At 46.5% G+C, this 22,961-nt stretch overlaps 1 protein-coding gene across 7 annotated transcripts in view; it reads left to right on the forward strand.

Annotated features, from left to right (window-relative positions):
* The window catches only part of plcb4a (phospholipase C, beta 4a), a 399,841-nt gene that overhangs the window by 242,704 nt on the left and 134,176 nt on the right, over positions 1-22,961 (forward strand). For 6 of the 7 annotated variants that reach the window (XM_067989437.1, XM_067989441.1, XM_067989442.1 and 3 more), the window contains 5 exons: positions 2,636-2,779; positions 6,969-7,048; positions 8,669-8,722; positions 11,267-11,348; positions 13,858-13,958. In XM_067989437.1, the coding sequence (XP_067845538.1) occupies positions 2,636-2,779; positions 6,969-7,048; positions 8,669-8,722; positions 11,267-11,348; positions 13,858-13,958 (461 nt within the window). Of the gene's footprint in view, positions 1-2,635; positions 2,780-6,968; positions 7,049-8,668; positions 8,723-11,266; positions 11,349-13,857; positions 13,959-22,961 lie in introns of those variants that run through there. The other variant, XM_067989443.1, reaches the window with a different exon arrangement.

The following is a 22,961-nucleotide window of genomic DNA, read 5'->3' on the forward strand; positions in this document are numbered from 1 at the left end:
GTGACTGCCTCCTGGCTCAAAGTGACCAGGTAATTCTCCCCCTCCCTGATGCATTGCAATGTCTGCACCTCGGACTCCAGCTCAACAACTCTGAGCTGAAGTTTCTCGAGTTGCAGACGCTTACTGCAGATTTGGTTGCCTGGGAACACGCTGCTCCACAAACTCCCACATGCTGCAGTTATGGCACACCACCTGCACTGCCACCTCTATCTAATCTTGTTTTATTTATTTAAAGTTTTTATGTAAGTAATTCACTTGGTTTATTTTTAGTTTTTAAGTTAATTTATCTCGTTTAAGTTATTAATTTAATGAAGTATTAGCAAGTTATAGGTTCCGAGTTTAAACCACTCCCCTAGCTTAGAAAGCAAAAAAATCTATTACTCACCAACCTGCTGTCCTCTGATGTCACTCCTTCAAACTTCTGCCTGTGTTTGAGTTGGTCTCAGCTGTATGTCTCTGCTCTCGGTCGCTGGTCTGGCTCTGCTATCTGGCGTCCATTCCTTTTATCCCCAATAACCATTAAAAACTAAAAACAGTAACCAATGAACTAAATACTTACTGACTTAACCTCAGCTCTCCTCCTTTCCTTGTTTTGATTCCTCGTGCGGCTCCCTTTATGCTCTGCTCAGTCTTAGTCTAAATCACTTAGCACCTCCTTCCCCCATTGCACCTAATTCCCACACTCACCAACTTTCCATTGAATGTCCTCACTCTGTTAGCGCTTCACTCCACTAGAGGTTCAATCTCTGTCTTTCCCAACCTCTCTGCTCAAGCTCCATCCTGTTCTCCCAGTTTCTTCATCTCCGTCGTATCTGCTCTGTTGACTGTACCTTCTGCACCAGAGCTTCAGGACTGTCCTTTTTCCTCAGCCAAGGATTTAACAGAGCCGTTAACCAGGTCTGTTCCATTTCCCTTGCTTCTGCCCTGACCCCCTCCTTCTCTTACAACCGTGATGAGCTCCCCGGTCATCGCCATCCACCTCACCAACCACTGCATTTGTCAGATCATCATCTGCCGCCTACAACATGATTCCACCACCAAACACATTTTCCCTTCCCCTCTCCACTTTCTGGAGGGATTATCCCCTCTGCAACACCCTTAATTCAAGCTGCCCTTCCCCTGGCATCTTCCCATGCAAGCACAGGAGATACAACACCTACCCATTCACCACCTCCCATACCACCATCCAGGATCTGAAACATTACTTCCATGTGACACAGCAATTTATGTGTACTCTAATAGACTGTACTTGCTGCTCATGGTGGGGAAACCAAATGCAGATTAGGTGAATACTTTGCAAAATACTTCAGTCCTGTCTGCAGGTGCAACCCCAAACTACCTGTGCAAGCCACTTGAATTCCCTCTCCCATTTTCACTCTGATCTCTCTGGCATTGGCCTCATAAACTGTTCTTATCATGCTCGATGAAACCCTTTGTTTCTTTAATGTTTCTGTCCATTACTTGATTGAGATGATGTGGTACGTCATTCCACTCATGAATTCTTTCTAGGAATGTCTGGGTTTTTTTTAATATATATACACATATATTTTCCTCCACTCCCTCCCCTTTTTCTGATTTCACGATATGCCTGTCCCATCCCATATGTTCCAGTTCTGAAGAAAGGGCTACACCGAATCGTCACCTTGTCTGATCTCGTCACAGATGCTGACTGGCCTGCTGTGTGTTTCCAGCACTTTTTCCTTTTATTTGAGGTTTTGCAATATTGCCAGCGCTGTGGAATTGACTGCCTTTATATTGTGGGTTGGATTCCACACTAGAACAAGGGGCAAAGCAATTCTATGTGTACAAGCTGTGATTGCAAATCCACGAAGGCCAGTGAATGGTTGCTGATCTGTTCTGAGCCACTCAGCGCAGCAATCGCCAAAAAGGCCCGGTGGCCTCCGGCAGCAAGGTTAAATTGCTGCCATGGGTGCAGCTGTCTCCAAAGAAGCCACCAAGCCCCACCCCTTTAAGTAAATGTTTACAGTGCTCCCAGCAAAGTCAAGGCGACCATTATCAGCAGTGCTGTGAAGTAAATGGCATATTAGTTGATGTTATGGAGGACATCAATCAGTAGCAAATTCTACTGTCAATTTTTTTTCTCCCGTTAAGGCACCATGTGACATTTTTTTTCTATTTTAGAGACGCTAAACAAATGCAAAATTCTTTTGGTCATTTCAGGTTTGTGATATGACAGTTATAAAAATATCATGAAAACTTGCATTTTGACAGTACCTTATCACATCAGACAAACATTTCAGTTACGTTTCGGAATGCAGTGACATCAGAAAACCATGCAACGAGATAAAAGACAACTTAATCTGTTTTTTGGTGACGTGGGATGGCACATTTGGAGCTTTGGAGGAACAAGAGAAAGGATTGCATTGGACTACTGTAGTATTGATAAACCACTGAGACAAGAAAGGTTGTGATGGGACAGAAGAGGTTAAGCCTAAAGTTAAAAGGATTATCTTCAGTACTTCAGAATGTTTCAGTCTAACTTGAACCTGCATCAGCTGTAGCAAAATTGAAGTAAAATTAGCCAGAATTATTTTCTGAATGCTCAACACTTATTTCATTACCTTGAGTAATCCATTATCCAAATGTTTATTTTTTTCCTTTTCTTATGTCTAAGGACCCCAAAATACTGTCCGCACTTGAGTTGGTTGGAAAGGCTGAAAATGAACTAGAAGGAAGGATATTTTGTGTTTGCTGTGATGCCGACCTGGTAAACATCAGCTTTACATATCTAGTGGCTGACAGTGTGGAAACAGCTAAGGTACAAATAATTAACACGTCCTTTAAATAAATCGGATGTGGTAAGAATTATATTTTCACAGTGAACATGTTGCTATTTTCCTACCAAATGCTACTAATACACAATATCACATGGGAGATTTGGTAGTTTTTTTTTTAGCAGATGTATGAAGTGAATGTGATTTTCTATTTTCTCTGACTTCTAAAATCCACCAGCCTGCTGTAAGTAATTCTGTCAGACATTAGACGTGACTACCTTTAGCATAACTTGCTGCTCTCTTGTGGGTTAATATCTCTGCTGGTCAGTGTAACTTGCATTCTCTGTTTTCCTTCTTCCAGTTGTTTTGTCGAGTTGTCATGTATTGGATCATGGGGTTGGCGGGGGTGGGTGGGGGGGGTGGGGGGGAATGTTGCTGAAGGAGACAGGAAGGATCATTTCCTATTGATATTAAAACTTTAAATGGTGTATCAGCATTGGAGCATCCATGCACAAATCCATGACTGGGGAACAGAGGCTCAATCCCCCCATGCCATTGAGTTCCAAATACCGACTGTTTCTTTGAGGAGGTGCCAAGCAAATACAAGCGCGATCCCACAGATCATAATAGCACTTGTGACAGCTGGGTGCAGGTGGACTGTCCACCCTCTCGTTCTTACCGGATGTGTGTGATTGGTTAACAACCCTCCAGGGTTGTCCTAGAGTCTCCAGGAATTAAAGATTAATCTCCTGGACACTGTTGCGAGCAACCCAGGTGAAAAATCATAGGGGCATTAAAATAATTGTATATTTTCATTTTCTTTGAACGCTTTTGTTTATTCGTTATAAAAGTATTGGAGATGGGGGAACAAAGGCTCTTTGGGCGGGGCGGTTGGAGGCAGGAGGTCAGGTGATGAAACCTCCAGGAATACGTCCAACCAGAGTTGGCAACGCTAGTGCTTCACCAAGTGCTCCTTCCTGTAATTCATTAACTAACCAATATATCTGTGATGGTGCTTTCCACTGTAGGTGTGGGTGACGTAGGTTGCTGTAAGATGCTCAGCAGAGATTGTACATTGGGCTCAGCCATCATCTCTTCTTGGTCACTTACAGGACAGATGAACAACATATTTTACAATGCTTGCAATAAGATACCTGTTAACATATTGCTTTATATGGCATGACATTGCAGTTCACTGAAATGAACCAATTTCTGTGTCTGTGTGAGGGAGGGAATGAATGAGTGAATAAGGAGATAAGGAATGAAAGCAATGGGTAATAGTCAGGAATTTCTGGCCTCCCACTCCATCTCTTAATTCCATGCCCATAATCTCCATGGCCCTCTCGTGATAATAAATGAAGGGGTACAGCAATGGTGACCCCTCCCACTCCTGTCTGCATGCACTGCCACTTATTATCTGCAGCTTACTCCTGCAAGCAGATATAAAAGGGGCAGACTTTGGAAAGAGGAATGTGCAAGATGTGTGCCATCCATGTTCCCAGGACAGTAGCCGCTTTTAACGAGTGTGTGAACATTAAGGAACCTTGTGCTGCAATTGTATTTGGTACATGTTACATTTAACAGTTAGCATGTTGATATGACAACATTGACAGTGCTAGATGCTAATATGAGCATGCCTGTGCATTTAGAGAGATGAACAGTTGGCAAAATGTACTGCATTCTCTCTGATGGTATACAAGGTTTATAATAAAGACCAATGAAGAGGCTTCATATGAAAACCTTCACCATGGCAACTTTGTATCACCCATCACACCTGTTGCCAGGTTTAGGCCACAAATAAGACTGCATTTATGCACTCAGTTATCTCCATCCATGCTGCTCTGGCTATACTCTTTACGGAGGGCTGACAGTCTTCCAGAAGGCCATCCTTCACTGGAGGATGTCCTACAGCAGAACCCCCAAGACCTGATTGCCAAATGGGGCCATTGTGCCTCCAAATATTTTTGAGACCCAGCAGAAGGACAGATTTTAGGGTAGCCATTAGCCCTGTAAGAGCTGATGGCACTGGAAATCCCACCCTAACCTCTCAAGGGTTCCCAGCAGGTCATGCGGTAAGCACCGGGAATGCAATTAAAATATTTAAATTAGCTAACGTTGCATTATCAGGCACAGTCAGCCTGGTTCCTCACATACACGTGTAGTGCCTGATGTTCAACAGTCCTGGGGCCACTATGCCCCATGGTGCATATATGTGAACCTACAAAACTTGGTAAAACTGCAGCTTAAATCATAACAAGCTCACATCCCGCAACACTCTCAATGATGAATGTTTTGGAGTATTGTAAATGAATTTATCTGCGAAGACAGACTTACCTATAGATGGTAATATTTCAAGTGGTACAGAATTACCTTTACACTAGTTAAGAATTGTACTGCCCTCTAATGGTACAGACATCAGACTACACCATGAAAGCAAATATTCAGGGCCTGTTGGATGCAGAGCGAAATAAATTAATGATCTCTATATTATTAACTAAAATGAAATTGAATTATTAGCTTACTAGGATTTTGTGTATGCCTATTGTATTTAGCCCACTTAGAACTGCAGTAGCATTCTACGAACAACATTTAAACTGATTGCTGCTGTCTTTGTTTGTCACAAAGTTCAAAAATTCCATGATTTTGTTCTCGTATAATTCTATTAAGTGTAGTCGCAAAACATGATCAGGTATCATATATATGCAGTGTGTATTAACAAAACGTTACCAAATATCATTCTGTGCGGCTGAATAAAGGAGAAAGTAACATCTGTGGAGATCCTCCTTACTCCTGAATATTTTTTGAACTTTTTTTTTAATGATCTTTGTTTGCAGGGCTCCTCTATAAAACTAATATGTCTCTGATGAGAACTTATGCTGCAATAGCTTGTGAAGTGGACGTATTGGGCAATGCTGAGGAGACATGGGGCATATATACCAAAGGTGGAAGGGCAGGTTGAGAAAGTGGTTGAAAAAGCATACGAGATCCTGGGCTTTATAAATAGAGGCATAGAGTACAAAAATATGGAAGTCATGATGAACCTTTTATAAAACACTGGTTCGGCCACAACTGGAATATTGTGTCCTGTTCTGGGCACAGTACTTTAGGAAGGATGTGAAGGCCTTAGGGAGGGTGCAGAAGAGATTTACTAGAATGATTCCAGGGATGTGGGACTTTAGTTACACGGATAGACTGGAGAAGCTGGGGTCGTTCTCCTTGGAACAGAGAAGGTTGAGAGGAGATCTGATAGAGGTATTCAAAATCATGAAGGGTCCAGACAGAGTAGATAGAGAGAAACTGTTCCCATTGGCAGAAAGGTCAAGAACTAGAGTACATAGAATTAAGGTGATTGGCAAAAGAACCAAAGGTGACATGAGGAAAAACTTTTTTACACAGCAAGTAGTTAGGATCTGGAATGCACTGCTGGAGGGTGTGGTTGTGGCAGATTCAATAGTGGCCTTCAGAAGGGAACTGGATAAATACTTGAAAGGAAAAGATTTGCAGGGCAATGGGGAAAGGGCGGGGGAATGGAACTAGGCTGAATTGCTCTTGCATAAAGCCGGCATGGACTCAGTGGGCCGAATGGCCTCCTTCCGTGTTGTAACCTTTCTATGATTCTATGGGGCACAGAATGGTGATCTATGGCTACCAGCTATTAGCTGCGTGTTTTTCCTTTATACAAGTGTCTACAAGAACATTGGGTAGTAATCCGAAGAAACTTTTCAAAAAATGATAATCAAACAGATCAATTTCCAGGAGACCAGTAAGCAGAGATTCCTATCCTGTAAGCTGGATATGCCACTATCAGAAATCACCTGGTGCAGTGGCTCCAAAAGCTACTGAAGGAAATGAGTGTTAATAGGACACCACTGGGTACCCCCGTGAACAAAGATTATTGGAAACCAACAGCGTAAAAACATAATCAGCAGTTTAGTACTTTAGAACTTCCTCTTGCGGAGTTGACAAATGCAGCTGTAAGGTTGTGGAGATGTGCCATGTGGAGATTCAATGCTTAATGCTTCAGTCAGGTAGGTGCAGTGTACGCCAATCATGGATTTTTAAGGAACTTTGTGCTGGGGGAGGAGGGTGCCTCTGTGAGTTTGGGGGAATTGGAAATAAATGGAATTGTTCTACCATGAAAAATGTGTTTGAACACGTTGGGTAAAAATAAAAAGGAGTCGAATGTTATTAGAATGGGTTTACTGAAAGTCATTTGTCTCTCTGATCTTTCAGCAATGGGTAGAAGGATTGAGAGCCATTGTCCACAACTTCAAAGCTAACAATGTCTGTCCTATGACATGTCTCCATAAACAGTTAAGTTGTACCTACCTTATTTAAATTGTGTTAACTACTGATGTAATTGTCTTGTATTGAATTCACCTTATTAATCATATGCTCTGAAACTCTGCTTGTGCACACTTCATTGAATGATATGTCAAATATTTATTAATTTGCACATTCACGTACAGTAACACTTGATTACTTAAAAAATGTACTAGCTCGTAGCACAAAAATGTAGAACTAAGCAACTGAGGAAACAGTTTGAGACTAGTGCCTTGAAATTGGGTACTTCTAATGTTAAAACAATTTTATATGAATATATTTAACAGTTGCATTAAAATAGCAGACACAGGAATTTCATGCAAAAGCATTAAACGTTTGTGCGTTAATATTTTAAAATATTAATTTCAAGGCCCTTATTACATGAAATTATTCTGGACATTCTGGCCTAGTTTCAATAATGCTATAATACAACTGGAAGTGATTTTCTGATATGTACCAGCAAGGGTGCCTGCTATCAGCCCGTACTCAGAAAATGACCACTCTTTCTTTTAGGTTCATTGAGGAGCATTAAACGCCCAGGGAGGATGATGGGCACCTAGGATTATGGGTTAAAGGGCACTAAGCACTTTGGAATGGTACTGAGGACTTGGGATGGGTGTACTGTACACCGAGCACTTGATGTTGATGGGGATTACTGAGCACTTGAAGATGAATTTGAGTATTGATTGTCCACCTCTTGAAATGCTTACTGCTCCCTTTCTGATTCCTCACATACCCTGTCCCCCCTCTCCTCCCACCCTGATGTTCACTGCTCCCTCTTTGAATGTTCTTTGCTCCCCCTTTCAGTGTTTGGTGGCCTCAACCTTTCAGTGTTCACAGATTTCAGTCCCCCCTCCACCAAGTGTTCTCAGGTCCTACCCTGTTTGAATGTACTCCGGTGCCAGACTGCTTCTCTTTTTTTTTTTCTGCTACCCCTTTCTGACAAATCCCAGACTTTATTATTCCCAGGCCACACATCCCTTCTCCCAAATGTTACCAGACCTCTTTCCCCAAGTATTCCTTGGGGATAACAATGCCAGCTACTGAGCACTTGAACAATAGGCAGGAGTGCAGTACACAGCAGGACTCTGGAGAGAAGTGCAGGGACCTGACATACGGGTGCTGTAGACGGCTGGAAATGGATGTGGAGATCAGAATGTTGGCACTGGTGTTGTTAGGAATTGGAGATCCAGCAGCAGGGCAAGTGAAGCAGCTAGTCTGGAATTTGGGACTGCTGTTGGGAGTTGGGAGATATTTTATATATTGGCAAATCCTTTTTGCATAAAGTCTTCAGCTCCTTTCATATTTTCATTTTAATAATATTGATGTCAAGACTTTTTTTTGCAAAAATCCAAATCTTCCCCTTTTTTTTTGTCTGTTGAATTTCTGTTGGTGCTTGTCAATTATAAATAGCAGTTTGTTCAAGTTATACTTGACTGCAAATGGTCACAGTGCCATAAATAGGTTCTCTCTTGAGTCCATCTTCCTGCTCAACATGTTGGGGTTGCTATCGTAGCCGCTCGTGGCTTCAAGTTAAGCATCACTGTTTCCTTCCTGCTGCCTCAGCCACACTTAATAAATAACAACAAAGATATTTTTGTTTCTTTCAGCTGGATGAGGTTGTCGTTTCTGACAAATGTAAATGGAAAAATTCCAGTAAGGAGGTGAGAATTGTTTAAAATATGCACATCATTGGTCTTGGGAACAATAATCAGTGCATTTTGGAAACAAACACTGGGCAAGTACTAATCCAAGTATACAGAGATGACAGCAATGAACTTAAGGGGCCATAAATATAAGATAGTCACTAATAAATCCAATTAAGAATTCAGGAGAAACTTCTTTACCCAGAAAGTGGTTAGAATGCACCATGTGGAGTCGTTGAGACGAGTAGCATAGGTGCCTTTAAGAGGAAGCTAGATAAGTACATGAGGAGAAAGGAATAGAAGGATATGTAGATAGGGTTACATGAAGTAGGGTGGGAGGAGGCTTACATGGAGCACAAACACCAGGACAGACCAGTTGGGCCAAATGGCTGGTTTCTGTGCTGTCAATTCTATATTTTTTTTAAAATGAGTACTTGTGTTAGATGCATGCTCCCTTTGCAAATTTTAACTAGTTTTCAATAAAGGAAAGAGCGTATTACTCCTTTACTGTTCACACTAATTCTAAATATACTTTGACTGCTCATGGGTCAGAAAGACCTCAATGCACCTGGGGTGAATTTCCACTGGGGTTCTCCTGATCATCCACTTTATTTGATGGACGAGCCCTGGAAACCCTAGAAACACGGTTTACGTTGTTTTCTGGGTCTTCAGGCAGTTACAGCAAGTGAGCGGGAGAACCCTCATGCAAATTCACCCCGCCCTTTCCAGTCCTGTATTGTATATTGATCAGTAACACAGTTCCATGTTAGGACTGTAATGATCATGCCGGCTTGCGATGAACTCAAGCCTAAATCAATCTAAAATTGGCCAATTTAGACATCTTTTGTTAACTTTAACAGCAACGAGTAGAAATGCTAATTCAGTTTTCTGATGGGTGAGTTTATCTATAGGGCTTTTGTTATCCTTACTGGCAGAAGCCAGACTAATCAAGACTATTTTAATATCATTCAGAGCAAAACCTGTCAGATCTTTGAAAGCTGATGAACAAGGCCTGAACGAGCAAAAGCAGATTTTCAATTTTTTTTAAAAAGTTGCCACCAATTTCACCATCCTGTTTTTGGGGTGGGGTAGAAAATTGCGAGTCATGCAATAAAGGGAAAAACTGACGACTTCAGCTTATTTCTCTTCTTCATTCATTCCAACAGTCTTAACTGCCGATGTTGCTGTTAAACAACAGCAGGAAACTTTCCTCACTAAAATAAATTGTGACTTTTGGTTGAGGTTCCAACATTCTATGTGATGAGCTGACGGGCTACTTCCTATTTCAATTTTTTTTTAAAGGATATATATAATAGGAGATAATACAATTTAAATTCATCTCAGCATTTCATGTTTATTAAAACAACATGATAATTCATTTACGATTGTTGCATAAACCGTCATAATAAAAAGCTGGAAATATTAGTCACTGTAATACTGTAATTATTATCAGATGATACACATCATTGACCTTAGGTATATAATGCTAACTCCGAAATTATTTGTATCAGACTGGCAAACACTTCCGTAGAACAGGCCTGGTTGTTATTTGCTAATTGTTAGATAAACTTTGCAAATGCTTCCTTACTAATTGCAAGCTTGGGAGTGGGAGCAGCCATTTTTAGGAGGAAGTTGTGGAGGATCAAACCAAATCTACACATAGCTTAATTTACAAAGCCACACCCTGCAACCAAATATGGTTATAAATATGTGTGGGTAGGGGGCGCCTTGCGAGTCCTGATGAGCCCTGTGTTGATGGGAGATTCTATTCCAGTAGTGGTGATCCTGTGTTGATGGGAGATTCTATTCCAGTTGTGAAGATCCTGTGTTGATGGGAGTTTCTATTCCAGTAGTGGTGATCCTGTGTTGATGGGAGACACTATTCCAGTAGTGGTGAGCCCTGTGTTGATGGGAGACACTATTCCAGTAGAGCTGAGACTTATGTAGATGGGAGAGTGATGATGGTCCCAAATCTTTCCCTCAGTTAAACTCAATGGGGGTAATTTTGACTTTGGGCGATAATGTCAAATCGCCGATATCAAATCAGCCGCTCGTTGGAAATGAAAATCGGGAGAGATGTATCACGGGCGGCCGATTTGATATCGGCCATTTTATACTATCGCCAAAGTCAGAATTACTCTCAGTGACTTCAGCTCTGATCTGGAATTTAAAAAAGCAATTCACAATGTGACTCTGCAATTGCAGGAAGCTGCATTAGTTCTTCATTATTAGTAACAATTTAATGCAGCACTCAGTCTGGACAAGAAAAAAAGAGCCCTCTCACATACTCCCAGCAGGTCCGAGGATATTTTAATTACCAATATTTAGAACTTCTGCAGAGATTCCTACTTGTTTTGTTTTTATTTGAAACATCTTTCTTAATAATATATATATTATTTATATTTTATATATATAAAATTAAATTTATTTTCAAACAGTGAAAGAAATACAATATGGACAATGATAGAGGCAAAATTACTGTTACATTTTTTATGAATATATTATTCCTGAGATTCCTAAATTATATGTTTATAAAAGCTTGTATTGTTTCATTATTTTCAGCATTACGAGAACCTTTGCATCAGGCAAGACAGAAAAGGTGATATTTCAGGTACTGAAGGAACTGGGTCTTCCCAGTGGCAAGGTAGGACTTGGAATTCTTCATTTTATTTCTTTTTTTTTGGCTTTCAATTTTAGCTAATTATTAGGCAGAGGTCATTTTTCTTTCCCTGAATAATTTCACTAAAATTAACAATAGGTAGAATTTCACCCCATAAGTGAACTCAGTAAAAGGACATTTTCCAGGAATTTCATTTCATGTGGCTCTAATTGTGTTAGTTCAGCACAGAAATTGATAGCATATTGTTCTGTGTAAGTTTAAAAATGACTACATGTTGGTGAATGTGGAATAGTACAAACAATTAGCTGATGACTTAGTAAAGCTGTGATATTATCTCTTTCAGATATTTAGGCAATCGCATTCATGGTTCTCATGGCTTTTAAAAAGGAAACCCTGATGAAAGGGTGGTTAAAATGCGAAACAGAAGTAATTTTTCCCAGAATTTCCCAAAACACACACACGATTCTTTAGATTGTCAGGGTGATCAGAAAACAGCTCTTACCTATTGTGTTGGAAAACCCTTTGATGTCTGTCTGCTAAGGGGGATTTGTTAAGAAGAGAAACACAGGCACCAAAAAGGCAGCCTGGATTTTGGGAAGAGGCTGCTGATGAGGCAGTGAGGCAGCAAAAGGCTGTGAAGGACAGGAGGCTGCAGGGAGAGGCCAGTTCTGCCCTAGACTATAGGATAGAACGCGGTCTCTTTTAGTCAGGCAAGACAGCCCACTGAAGTGGGGTAATATAGCATTTTTGTTATTTTATGTGATCATGCAGAGATACGTTGTATCAATTGAATTAAGTAAACCTGATCATAGCTCTGGCTCTTTACATTCAGTTTACCATGGAATAAAGCAGCGTTAACTCAGTCCTTTTTCAGAGAGATTGTAGGAATGCTCGCCCAAAAGACACAGATGTCTGGTTCAGGTCACAGGCAATTCCCTAGTTACAGCCCCCAGGTCCCGCTATCATACAGGTGGAGCTAGGACAGTGTCAGTCAACGCCCATAAGTAAGATGCTTAGACCGCTTACAGGAATGATTGAACGAGCAAAGGTATCTATGGCAGACTATTTGTAACTTCATGGCCTTGACACTTCCTATCTCTGCAACCTCCTCCAGTGCTTAGTGGTGGCACTCTCACATCTGAATCAGAAGGTGAAGGGTTCAAACCCCACTCCAGACAGCCCCAGCAAATGAAGACCAGAGTATGGTCTCTAAATTCTGGGTTGACATTCAGCTGGTACGAACGGAGTGACCACTAGCTCAATGGTAGTATTTTCACCTCTGAGTCAGAAGAGTTGGGTTCGAGTCGCACTGCAGACAACCCCAGTGAGTGGAGATCAGAGTGCCGGCTCAGAGTACTGGGTTAACATCCAGCGGGTTCACGTGTAGCTGTGTTCAGTGGGTGCGGGGGGCCCCTCCCATCATAAATGGTAGGTGGGGCTTTGTAGTCTTGGTTGCAGCCCAATCAGGAGAAGGTTCTCCAAGGATAAGAACCATGAAGAAAGCAACAGGAAACCACCTCAGTTACTCTTCCCTAGTAAGTGGCTCGAGAATCTCAAGTGTGAGACTTGAGTTAGGACTTGCCTAGGACAGAACACAGCAGCAATGATTAGCCTTGTGAGGGGTTTAAACCAGGGACATTCTTAAATCCTGTTACTTTTCTTGCTCACTTCTTTACTCAACAAGCCATGTAGTACAAGGAATTTGAGAACACTGAGACCATTCCAATTCTACATGGTGTATAAATATGATACCCTATAAACCAAAAAGTAACTGCATGTTAACTTTATCGGTTTTAATTTGAAGTTACTTTTGTCTTTATCACTTGCTGCTTGATGCATGGGCAGGCTGAGTATGGGGGCATGAGTTAGTTGTGAGGTCTTTTCGTTTCTATTTTATTTGGTTATTCATAAAAGTTTATAACGAGTTCTATAACCTTTTTTGGACCAACACCAGTAAGATTTTCTTTGTACTTCTAGTTCTCCAGATACTTAGTGGCAGTCATGGTGAGTTGCCATGGCTACAGCTGGCAAGAGCGAGTGCACATCTGTCTGATTTATTTTAGAACTGCTGGTAGCTCACAGAAATGTAATTTTGGTCAGGTTGCTATATATCTGGAATAAACTCTTTATGCCACGTACATGAGATAACAAGTAAATATCACATTATATACAAAGAGAAAAACTGTGAACGCTGCAAATCTGAAATAAAAGTAGAAAATGCTGGAAGTGTGCAGCAAATTGTAAATCATTCAGCATCTGAAAAATAAATGTAGGTTATTGTTTTGCATGGGAACATTCAGCAGTTATCAAATACTATTCCAAGCCATATTCATTGTACAAATTAAATTATTTTTCCTTAACTATATGACTAATTCACGTGTTTTTTAAGCAAGCTATGATACTGCATTCATAGTGTTACTGGCATGAGAAAATGTAAAACATCAGTGTTATGCTGATTTAACATCAAAACATGTCATGAATAATCTTATAAATCTTCAGTTTAATATTAATGGCTTTCTCCCATCTCTTGCAGAATGATGAAATTGAGCCTGCAGTTTTCACCTTTGATAAATTTTATGCACTAACACAAAAAATTTGTCCTCGCACTGACATTGAGGAACTGTTCAAGAAACTGTAAGTTTTGAATTATTAGGAATTGGTAGTAATTATTTGTTAGTTGAAACTGAAGGCAGGTCACTAATACAAAAGAAATAGAGCACACCTGTTTTGGAGATACAAAGGTCTTAGACATCATTCTTAATAGCACAAAGTAGCATTTAGTTTCTAATGTTTACAATAGTCTTCACTATATCTGAAACCTCTTTTAACTAAATAGGGAATGGTGCATTCCACTGTTTACCCATTTCTGTTCTTCATTGTAATAGTGCTGGTTATAATAAAGTGATAAATATTCTTTATAACCAGTGTAGCACAGAAAGCACCTGGAATCATTTTGCATCTGCTGTACTAACAGCCTTTGAAATCTAACTTGCTAGTTTAAATAAAACATTAACTTATTATAATTAGTAAACATTTGAGAAATCTTGGGGTATATTTTGCTCTGGGTGCTATTGGTACTTAAAAAAAAAAGTAAATGTGACTATAAAACTGGTGAGTGAAAGCGGGAATGGACTTTTCTATTATCGTTGGTCTCAATTTTACGCACAGCCTGAAATGTGCATAAAGGGAATAGCAAAATACAAATTAAAAAGCTTTTTAGTAACTGCAAAGGCCTTTTAAAAGGCCTGTTTTAAGAAACACATGGCTTTCTGCATATAGAGCAATAGAAACAAATAGTGCATCCTGAATACCTATTCAGAACAGGGATTAATCATATGAAAGAAGGAAAGAATCATCGGCAACTGTTACTGTTCAGAAACGATCATCACTGGATTTAAACGTGATGCAGGAATTGCTTCTTCACTTCACTTCCAATGCCAGTCCTCCCCATCTGACCTGGCTTCCAATGCCAACCCCCTTCACTGGGCCAGTTTCTGGTGTCGGCCCTCCTCACTGGGCCAGTTTCTGGTGTCGGCCCTCCTCACTGGGCCAGTTTCTGGTGTCAGCCCTCCTCACTGGGCCAGTTTCTGGTGTCGGCCCTCCTCACTGGGCCAGTTTCTGGTGTCAGCCCTCCTCACTGGGCCAGTTCCTGGTGTCGGCCCTCCTCACTGGGCCAGTTTCTGGTGTCGGCCCTCCTCACTGGGCCAGTTTCTGGTGTCAGCCCTCCTCACTGGGCCAGTTTCTGGTGTCGGCCCTCCTCACTGGGCCAGTTTCTGGTGTCGGCCCTCCTCACTGGGCCAGTTTCTGGTGTCGGCCCTCCTCACTGGGCCAGTTTCTGGTGTCAGCCCTCCTCACTGGGCTGGTTTCTGATGTCAGCCCTCCTCACTGGGCCAGTTTCTGGTGTCAGCCCTCCTCACTGGGCCAGTTTCTGATGTCAGCCCTCCTCACTGGGCCAGTTTCTGGTGTCGGCCCTCCTCACTGGGCTGGTTTCTGATGTCAGCCCTCCTCACTGGGGCAGTTTCTGGTGTCAGCCCTCCTCACTGGGCCAGTTTCACACGTCGGCCCTCCTCACTGGGCCAGTTTCTGATGTCAGCCCTCCTCACTGGGCCAGTTTCTGATGTCAGCCCTCCTCACTGGGCCAGTTTCTGGTGTCGGCCCTCCTCACTGGGCTGGTTTCTGATGTCAGCCCTCCTCACTGGGGCAGTTTCTGGTGTCAGCCCTCCTCACTGGGCCAGTTTCACACGTCGGCCCTCCTCACTGGGCCAGTTTCTGATGTCAGCCCTCCTCACTGGGCCAGTTTCTGATGTCAGCCCTCCTCACTGGGGCAGTTTCTGGTGTCAGCCCTCCTCACTGGGCCAGTTTCACACGTCGGCCCTCCTCACTGGGCCAGTTTCTGATGTCAGCCCTCCTCACTGGGCCAGTTTCTCACGTCAGCCCTCCTCACTGGGCCAGTTTCTGGTGTCAGCCCTCCTCACTGGGCCAGTTTCTGGTGTCAGCCCTCCTCACTGGGCCAGTTTCTGATGTCAGCCCTCCTCACTGGGCCAGTTTCTGATGTCAGCCCTCCTCACTGGGCCAGTTTCTGATGTCAGCCCTCCTCACTGGGCCAGTTTCTGATGTCAGCCCTCCTCACTGGGCCAGTTTCTCACGTCAGCCCTCCTCACTGGGCCAGTTTCTCACGTCAGCCCTCCTCACTGGGCCAGTTTCTGATGTCAGCCCTCCTCACTGGGCCAGTTTCTGATGTCAGCCCTCCTCACTGGGCCAGTTTCTCACGTCAGCCCTCCTCACTGGGCCAGTTTCTCACGTCAGCCCTCCTCACTGGGCCAGTTTCTGGTGTCAGCCCTCCTCACTGGGCCAGTTTCTGGTGTCAGCCCTCCTCACTGGGCCAGTTCCTGGTGTCGGCCCTCCTCACTGGGCCAGTTTCTGATGTCAGCCCTCCTCACTGGGCCAGTTTCTGACGTCAGCCCTCCTCACTGGGCCAGTTTCTGATGTCAGCCCTCCTCACTGGGCCAGTTTCTCACGTCAGCCCTCCTCACTGGGCCAGTTTCTGATGTCAGCCCTCCTCACTGGGCCAGTTTCTGATGTCAGCCCTCCTCACTGGGCCAGTTTCTCACGTCAGCCCTCCTCACTGGGCCAGTTTCTGATGTCAGCCCTCCTCACTGGGCCAGTTTCTGATGTCAGCCCTCCTCACTGGGCCAGTTTCTGACGTCGGCCCTCCTCACTGGGCCAGTTTCTCACGTCAGCCCTCCTCACTGGGCCAGTTTCTGACGTCAGCCCTCCTCACTGGGCCAGTTTCTGGTGTCGGCCCTCCTCACTGGGCCAGTTTCTGGTGTCAGCCCTCCTCACTGGGCCAGTTTCTGATGTCGGCCCTCCTCACTGGGCCAGTTTCTGATGTCGGCCCTCCTCACTGGGCCAGTTTCTGGTGTCGGCCCTCCTCACTGGGCCGGTTTCTGATGTCAGCCCTCCTCACTGGGCCAGTTTCACACGTCGGCCCTCCTCACTGGGCTGGTTTCTGGTGTCAGCCCTCCTCACTGGGCCAGTTTCTCACGTCAGCCCTCCTCACTGGGCTGGTTTCTGGTGTCAGCCCTCCTCACTGGGCCAGTTTCTCACGTCAGCCCTCCTCACTGGGCCAGTTTCTGACGTCGGCCCTCCTCACTGGGCCAGTTTCACACGTCGGCCCTCCTCACTGGGCTGGTTTCTGATGTCAGCCCTCCTCACTGGGCCAGTTTCTGGTGTCAGCCCTCCTCACTGGGCCAGTTTCTGACTTCAGCCCTCCTCACTGGGCCAGTTTCTGGTGTCAGCCCTCCTCACTGGGCCAGTTTCTGACTTCAGCCCTCCTCACTGGGCCAGTTTCTGACTTCAGCCCTCCTCACTGGGCCAGTTTCTGGTGTCAGCCCTCCTCACTGGGCCGGTTTCTGGTGTCAGCCCTCCTCACTGGGCCAGTTTCTGGTGTCAGCCCTCCTCACTGGGCCGGTTTCTGGTGTCAGCCCTCCTCACTGGGCCAGTTTCTGGTGTCAGCCCTCCTCACTGGGCTGGTTTCTGATGTCAGCCCTCCTCACTGGGCCAGTTTCTGATGTCAGCCCTCCTCACTGGGCCAGTTTCTGATGTCAGCCCTCCTCACTGGGGCAGTTTCTGATGTCAGCCTCCTCACTGGGCCAGTTTCTGGTGTCAGCCCTCCTCACTGGGCCAGTTTCTGATGTCAGCCCTCCTCACTGGGCCAGTTTCTGATGTCAGCCCTCCTCACTGGGCCAGTTTCTGGTGTCGGCCCTCCTCACTGGGCCAGTTTCTCACGTCAGCCCTCCTCACTGGGCCAGTTTCTGACGTTAGCCCTCCTCACTGGGCCAGTTTCTGGTGTCAGCCCTCCTCACTGGGCCAGTTTCTCACGTCAGCCCTCCTCACTGGGCCAGTTTCTGACGTCGGCCCGCCTCACTGGGCCAGTTTCTCACGTCGGCCCTCCTCACTGGGCCAGTTTCACACGTCGGCCCTCCTCACTGGGCCAGTTTCTGGTGTCGGCCCTCCTCACTGGGCCAGTTTCTGGTGTCGGCCCTCCTCACTGGGCCAGTTTCACACGTCGGCCCTCCTCACTGGGCCAGTTTCTGATGTCGGCCCTCCTCACTGGGCCAGTTTCACACGTCGGCCCTCCTCACTGGGCTGGTTTCTGGTGTCGGCCCTCCTCACTGGGCCAGTTTCTGATGTCGGCCCTCCTCACTGGGCCAGTTTCTGGTGTCGGCCCTCCTCACTGGGCCAGTTTCTGGTGTCGGCCCTCCTCACTGGGCCAGTTTCTGGTGTCGGCCCTCCTCACTGGGCCAGTTTCTGATGTCAGCCCTCCTCACTGGGCCAGTTTCTGGTGTCAGCCCTCCTCACTGGGCCAGTTTCTGGTGTCAGCCCTCCTCACTGGGCCAGTTTCTGGTGTCAGCCCTCCTCACTGGGCCAGTTTCTGGTGTCGGCCCTCCTCACTGGGCCAGTTTCTGATGTCAGCCCTCCTCACTGGGCCAGTTTCTGGTGTCGGCCCTCCTCACTGGGCCAGTTTCTGGTGTCGGCCCTCCTCACTGGGCCAGTTTCACACGTCAGCCCTCCTCACTGGGCCAGTTTCTGGTGTCGGCCCTCCTCACTGGGCCAGTTTCTCACGTCAGCCCTCCTCACTGGGCCAGTTTCTGGAGTCAGCCCTCCTCACTGGGCCAGTTTCTGATGTCGGCCCTCCTCACTGGGCCAGTTTCTGGTGTCGGCCCTCCTCACTGGGCCAGTTTCTGGTGTCGGCCCTCCTCACTGGGCCAGTTTCTGGTGTCGGCCCTCCTCACTGGGCCAGTTTCTGATGTCGGCCCTCCTCACTGGGCCAGTTTCTGGTGTCGGCCCTCCTCACTGGGCCAGTTTCTGGTGTCGGCCCTCCTCACTGGGCCAGTTTCTGATGTCAGCCCTCCTCACTGGGCCAGTTTCTGGTGTCGGCCCTCCTCACTGGGCCAGTTTCTGGTGTCGGCCCTCCTCACTGGGCCAGTTTCTGGTGTCGGCCCTCCTCACTGGGCCGGTTTCTCACGTCAGCCCTCCTCACTGGGCCAGTTTCTGACGTCGGCCCTCCTCACTGGGCCAGTTTCTGGTGTCGGCCCTCCTCACTGGGCCAGTTTCACACGTCAGCCCTCCTCACTGGGCCAGTTTCTGGTGTCGGCCCTCCTCACTGGGCCAGTTTCTGATGTCAGCCCTCCTCACTGGGCCAGTTTCTCACGTCAGCCCTCCTCACTGGGCCAGTTTCACACGTCGGCCCTCCTCACTGGGCCAGTTTCTGGTGTCGGCCCTCCTCACTGGGCCAGTTTCTGACGTCGGCCCTCCTCACTGGGCCAGTTTCACACGTCGGCCCTCCTCACTGGGCCAGTTTCTGGAGTCAGCCCTCCTCACTGGGCTGGTTTCTGGTGTCGGCCCTCCTCACTGGGCCAGTTTCTGATGTCGGCCCTCCTCACTGGGCCAGTTTCTGGTGTCGGCCCTCCTCACTGGGCCAGTTTCACACGTCGGCCCTCCTCACTGGGCCAGTTTCTGGAGTCAGCCCTCCTCACTGGGCCAGTTTCACACGTCGGCCCTCCTCACTGGGCCAGTTTCTGGTGTCGGCCCTCCTCACTGGGCCAGTTTCTCACGTCAGCCCTCCTCACTGGGCCAGTTTCACACGTCGGCCCTCCTCACTGGGCCAGTTTCTGATGTCGGCCCTCCTCACTGGGCCAGTTTCTGGTGTCGGCCCTCCTCACTGGGCCAGTTTCTGGTGTCGGCCCTCCTCACTGGGCCAGTTTCTGATGTCAGCCCTCCTCACTGGGCCAGTTTCTGGTGTCGGCCCTCCTCACTGGGCCAGTTTCTGGTGTCGGCCCTCCTCACTGGGCCAGTTTCTGGTGTCGGCCCTCCTCACTGGGCCAGTTTCTCACGTCAGCCCTCCTCACTGGGCCAGTTTCTGACGTCGGCCCGCCTCACTGGGCCAGTTTCTGACGTTAGCCCTCCTCACTGGGCCAGTTTCTGACGTTAGCCCTCCTCACTGGGCCAGTTTCTGACGTTAGCCCTCCTCACTGGGCCAGTTTCTCACGTCGGCCCTCCTCACTGGGCCAGTTTCTCACGTCAGCCCTCCTCACTGGGCCAGTTTCTGACGTCGGCCCGCCTCACTGGGCCAGTTTCTGACGTTAGCCCTCCTCACTGGGCCAGTTTCTGACGTTAGCCCTCCTCACTGGGCCAGTTTCTGACGTCGGCCCGCCTCACTGGGCCAGTTTCTGACGTTAGCCCTCCTCACTGGGCCAGTTTCTGACGTTAGCCCTCCTCACTGGGCCAGTTTCTGACGTTAGCCCTCCTCACTGGGCCAGTTTCTGGTGTCGGCCCTCCTCACTGGGCCAGTTTCTCACGTCGGCCCTCCTCACTGGGCCAGTTTCTCACGTCAGCCCTCCTCACTGGGCCAGTTTCTGACGTCGGCCCTCCTCACTGGGCCAGTTTCTGACGTCGGCCCTCCTCACTGGGCCAGTTTCTCACGTCGGCCCTCCTCACTGGGCCAGTTTCTCACGTCGGCCCTCCTCACTGGGCCAGTTTCTGGTGTCGGCCCTCCTCACTGGGCCGGTTTCTGGTGTCGGCCCTCCTCACTGGGCCAGTTTCTGACGTCGGCCCTCCTCACTGGGCCAGTTCCTGGTGTCGGCCCTCCTCACTGGGCCAGTTCCTGGTGTCGGCCCTCCTCACTGGGCCAGTTCCTGGTGTCGGCCCTCCTCACTGGGCCAGTTTCTGACGTCGGCCCTCCTCACTGGGCCAGTTCCTGGTGTCGGCCCTCCTCACTGGGCCAGTTTCACACGTCGGCCCTCCTCACTGGGCCAGTTTCTGACGTCGGCCCTCCTCACTGGGCCAGTTCCTGGTGTCGGCCCTCCTCACTGGGCCAGTTCCTGGTGTCGGCCCTCCTCACTGGGCCAGTTTCTGACGTCGGCCCTCCTCACTGGGCCAGTTTCTGACGTCGGCCCTCCTCACTGGGCCAGTTCCTGGTGTCGGCCCTCCTCACTGGGCCAGTTCCTGGTGTCGGCCCTCCTCACTGGGCCAGTTTCTGACGTCGGCCCTCCTCACTGGGCCAGTTCCTGGTGTCGGCCCTCCTCACTGGGCCAGTTTCTGACGTCAGCCCTCCTCACTGGGCCAGTTTCTGGTGTCAGCCCTCCTCACTGGGCCAGTTCCTGGTGTCGGCCCTCCTCACTGGGCCAGTTTCTGACGTCAGCCCTCCTCACTGGGCCAGTTTCTGACGTCAGCCCTCCTCACTGGGCCAGTTTCTGATGTCAGCCTTCCTCACTGGGCCAGTTCCTGGTGTCGGCCCTCCTCACTGGGCCAGTTCCTGGTGTCGGCCCTCCTCACTGGGCCAGTTTCTGACGTCAGCCTTCATAACCTAACCTGACTCTGGGGCAGCTTATAAATTAAAAATAATGAACTCAACTGAAAAGTCCATCACTCTTAATATGGAGAAGCTTGACATACACAGGAGGTTTAAATTATATGCATCAATATTATTTGGGTACGAATACAATTCTCATGCACTTAATGAATGAACTTGTGGTTGGCTTGTTAGCTATAAGTTCCTTCCTTGGAGTGTAAGAGAATTTTGTTTTATTTCATTTAAATCTAAAAATTGCTGGCACTACAAACTTCATCTCGCATATATTTCAATCCACACCGTACAGTGGAACCTTAATTATTGCATTCCAATAATCTGTTTATCTCCTGGTACTCTTTCAGACCAAGCCTTGCATGAGCTATTGAAACTACATGATGGTTCTCTTGTTATAATGTCTCCTTTTCGTGGAGAATAACAATTGTTAATGTTCTTTTGTTATCTGCGTTGCACTTGAGCTCATCCAAAACTTTGCTGCCTGTATCCTAAGTCGCACCAAGTCCCGTTCTCCCATCACCCATATGCTCGCTAACCTACATTGGCTCCCGGTCTGGGAATGCCTCGATTTTAAAATTCTCGTCCTTGTTTTCAAATCCCTCCGTGGCCTCACCCCTCCCTATCTCTGTAACCTCCTCCAGCCCTACAACCCTCCGAGATCTCTGCGTTCCTCCAATTTTGGCCTCTTGCACATCCCCGATTTTAATCGCTTCACCTTTGGCGGCCGTGCCTTCAGCTGCCTAGGCCCTAAGCTCTGGAATTCCCTCCCTAAACTTCTCTGTCTCTCTTCTCCTTTAAGACACTACTTAAAACCTACCTTTTTGACCAAGCTTTTGGTCACCTGTCCTAATACTGCCTTATGTGGCTCGGTGTCAAATTTTATTCGATAACTCTCTTGTGAAGCGCCTTGGGACGTTTTACTAATTTAAAGGCGCCATAAAAAAAATGCAAGTTGTTGTTGTTGTCGTCTTCATTTCTGTGCATTTGGTATTCACATGCGTAAGACCAAAATATTGGGGCTCTTTGATTAGCTTCCAATTTCCATTATTTACCAGTGATTCCCTCCATTATGACAGTTCCTGCAGCTTTAATCATCTGTAAATTCATTCAGTTGAGAGTGTGAGCTGCCATCGAAAGTTGGATCATGCAAGGAGGGCTGGCATTGGGAGGTAGATTGGGTGAGAAGGGCTAAAATTAGGTTGGGTTGCAGAGTTGCAAAATCGGTGTTGGGTGATTTCCTACTCCACAGCTGGATTAAAGACATTCTTTGTCAATTTCCTAGTCTAGTGTCTATTTCGGTTGTTGAGAAATGTAAAAGTAGCATTATTTCAGGTGAGTTGTAATAGGCTAGTTTTTTGCCATTATCTCTGTGGAATTGGTGTATCACGAAATTGAAGCAAAATGACTGTCAACGGCCATTTTGATTCGTGGTGTTAAAATATTGAAATAATCATGTAAGGAAACTTCCTTTCCAGATGAGGAAAATATACCCCTTATTTCAAGCTGAAAAGATTTGCTTGTGATAGGATGTCTCCGAAAGATGGAGTGCATGAAATGAATGGATTGCTGATTATTGTTTTAATTTTGGAAAATAAGAGTAACATATTGAATGTTTGCAATTTCTTCATTTAACCTTTTGAGGATTGCAGTAACTACCAAGACTAAACGAACTAAGAAAATATTTTGTAATGATTTTCAGAGTATGCTGCAGTTAGAGAAACATTTAGTGATTCTGTACACCTCTCCAGCATTAGCGATTTCAAGGCAGA

This window comes from Heptranchias perlo, chromosome 8 (genome assembly GCF_035084215.1).
Source record: "Heptranchias perlo isolate sHepPer1 chromosome 8, sHepPer1.hap1, whole genome shotgun sequence".
Taxonomy (NCBI): Eukaryota; Metazoa; Chordata; class Chondrichthyes; order Hexanchiformes; family Hexanchidae; genus Heptranchias; species Heptranchias perlo.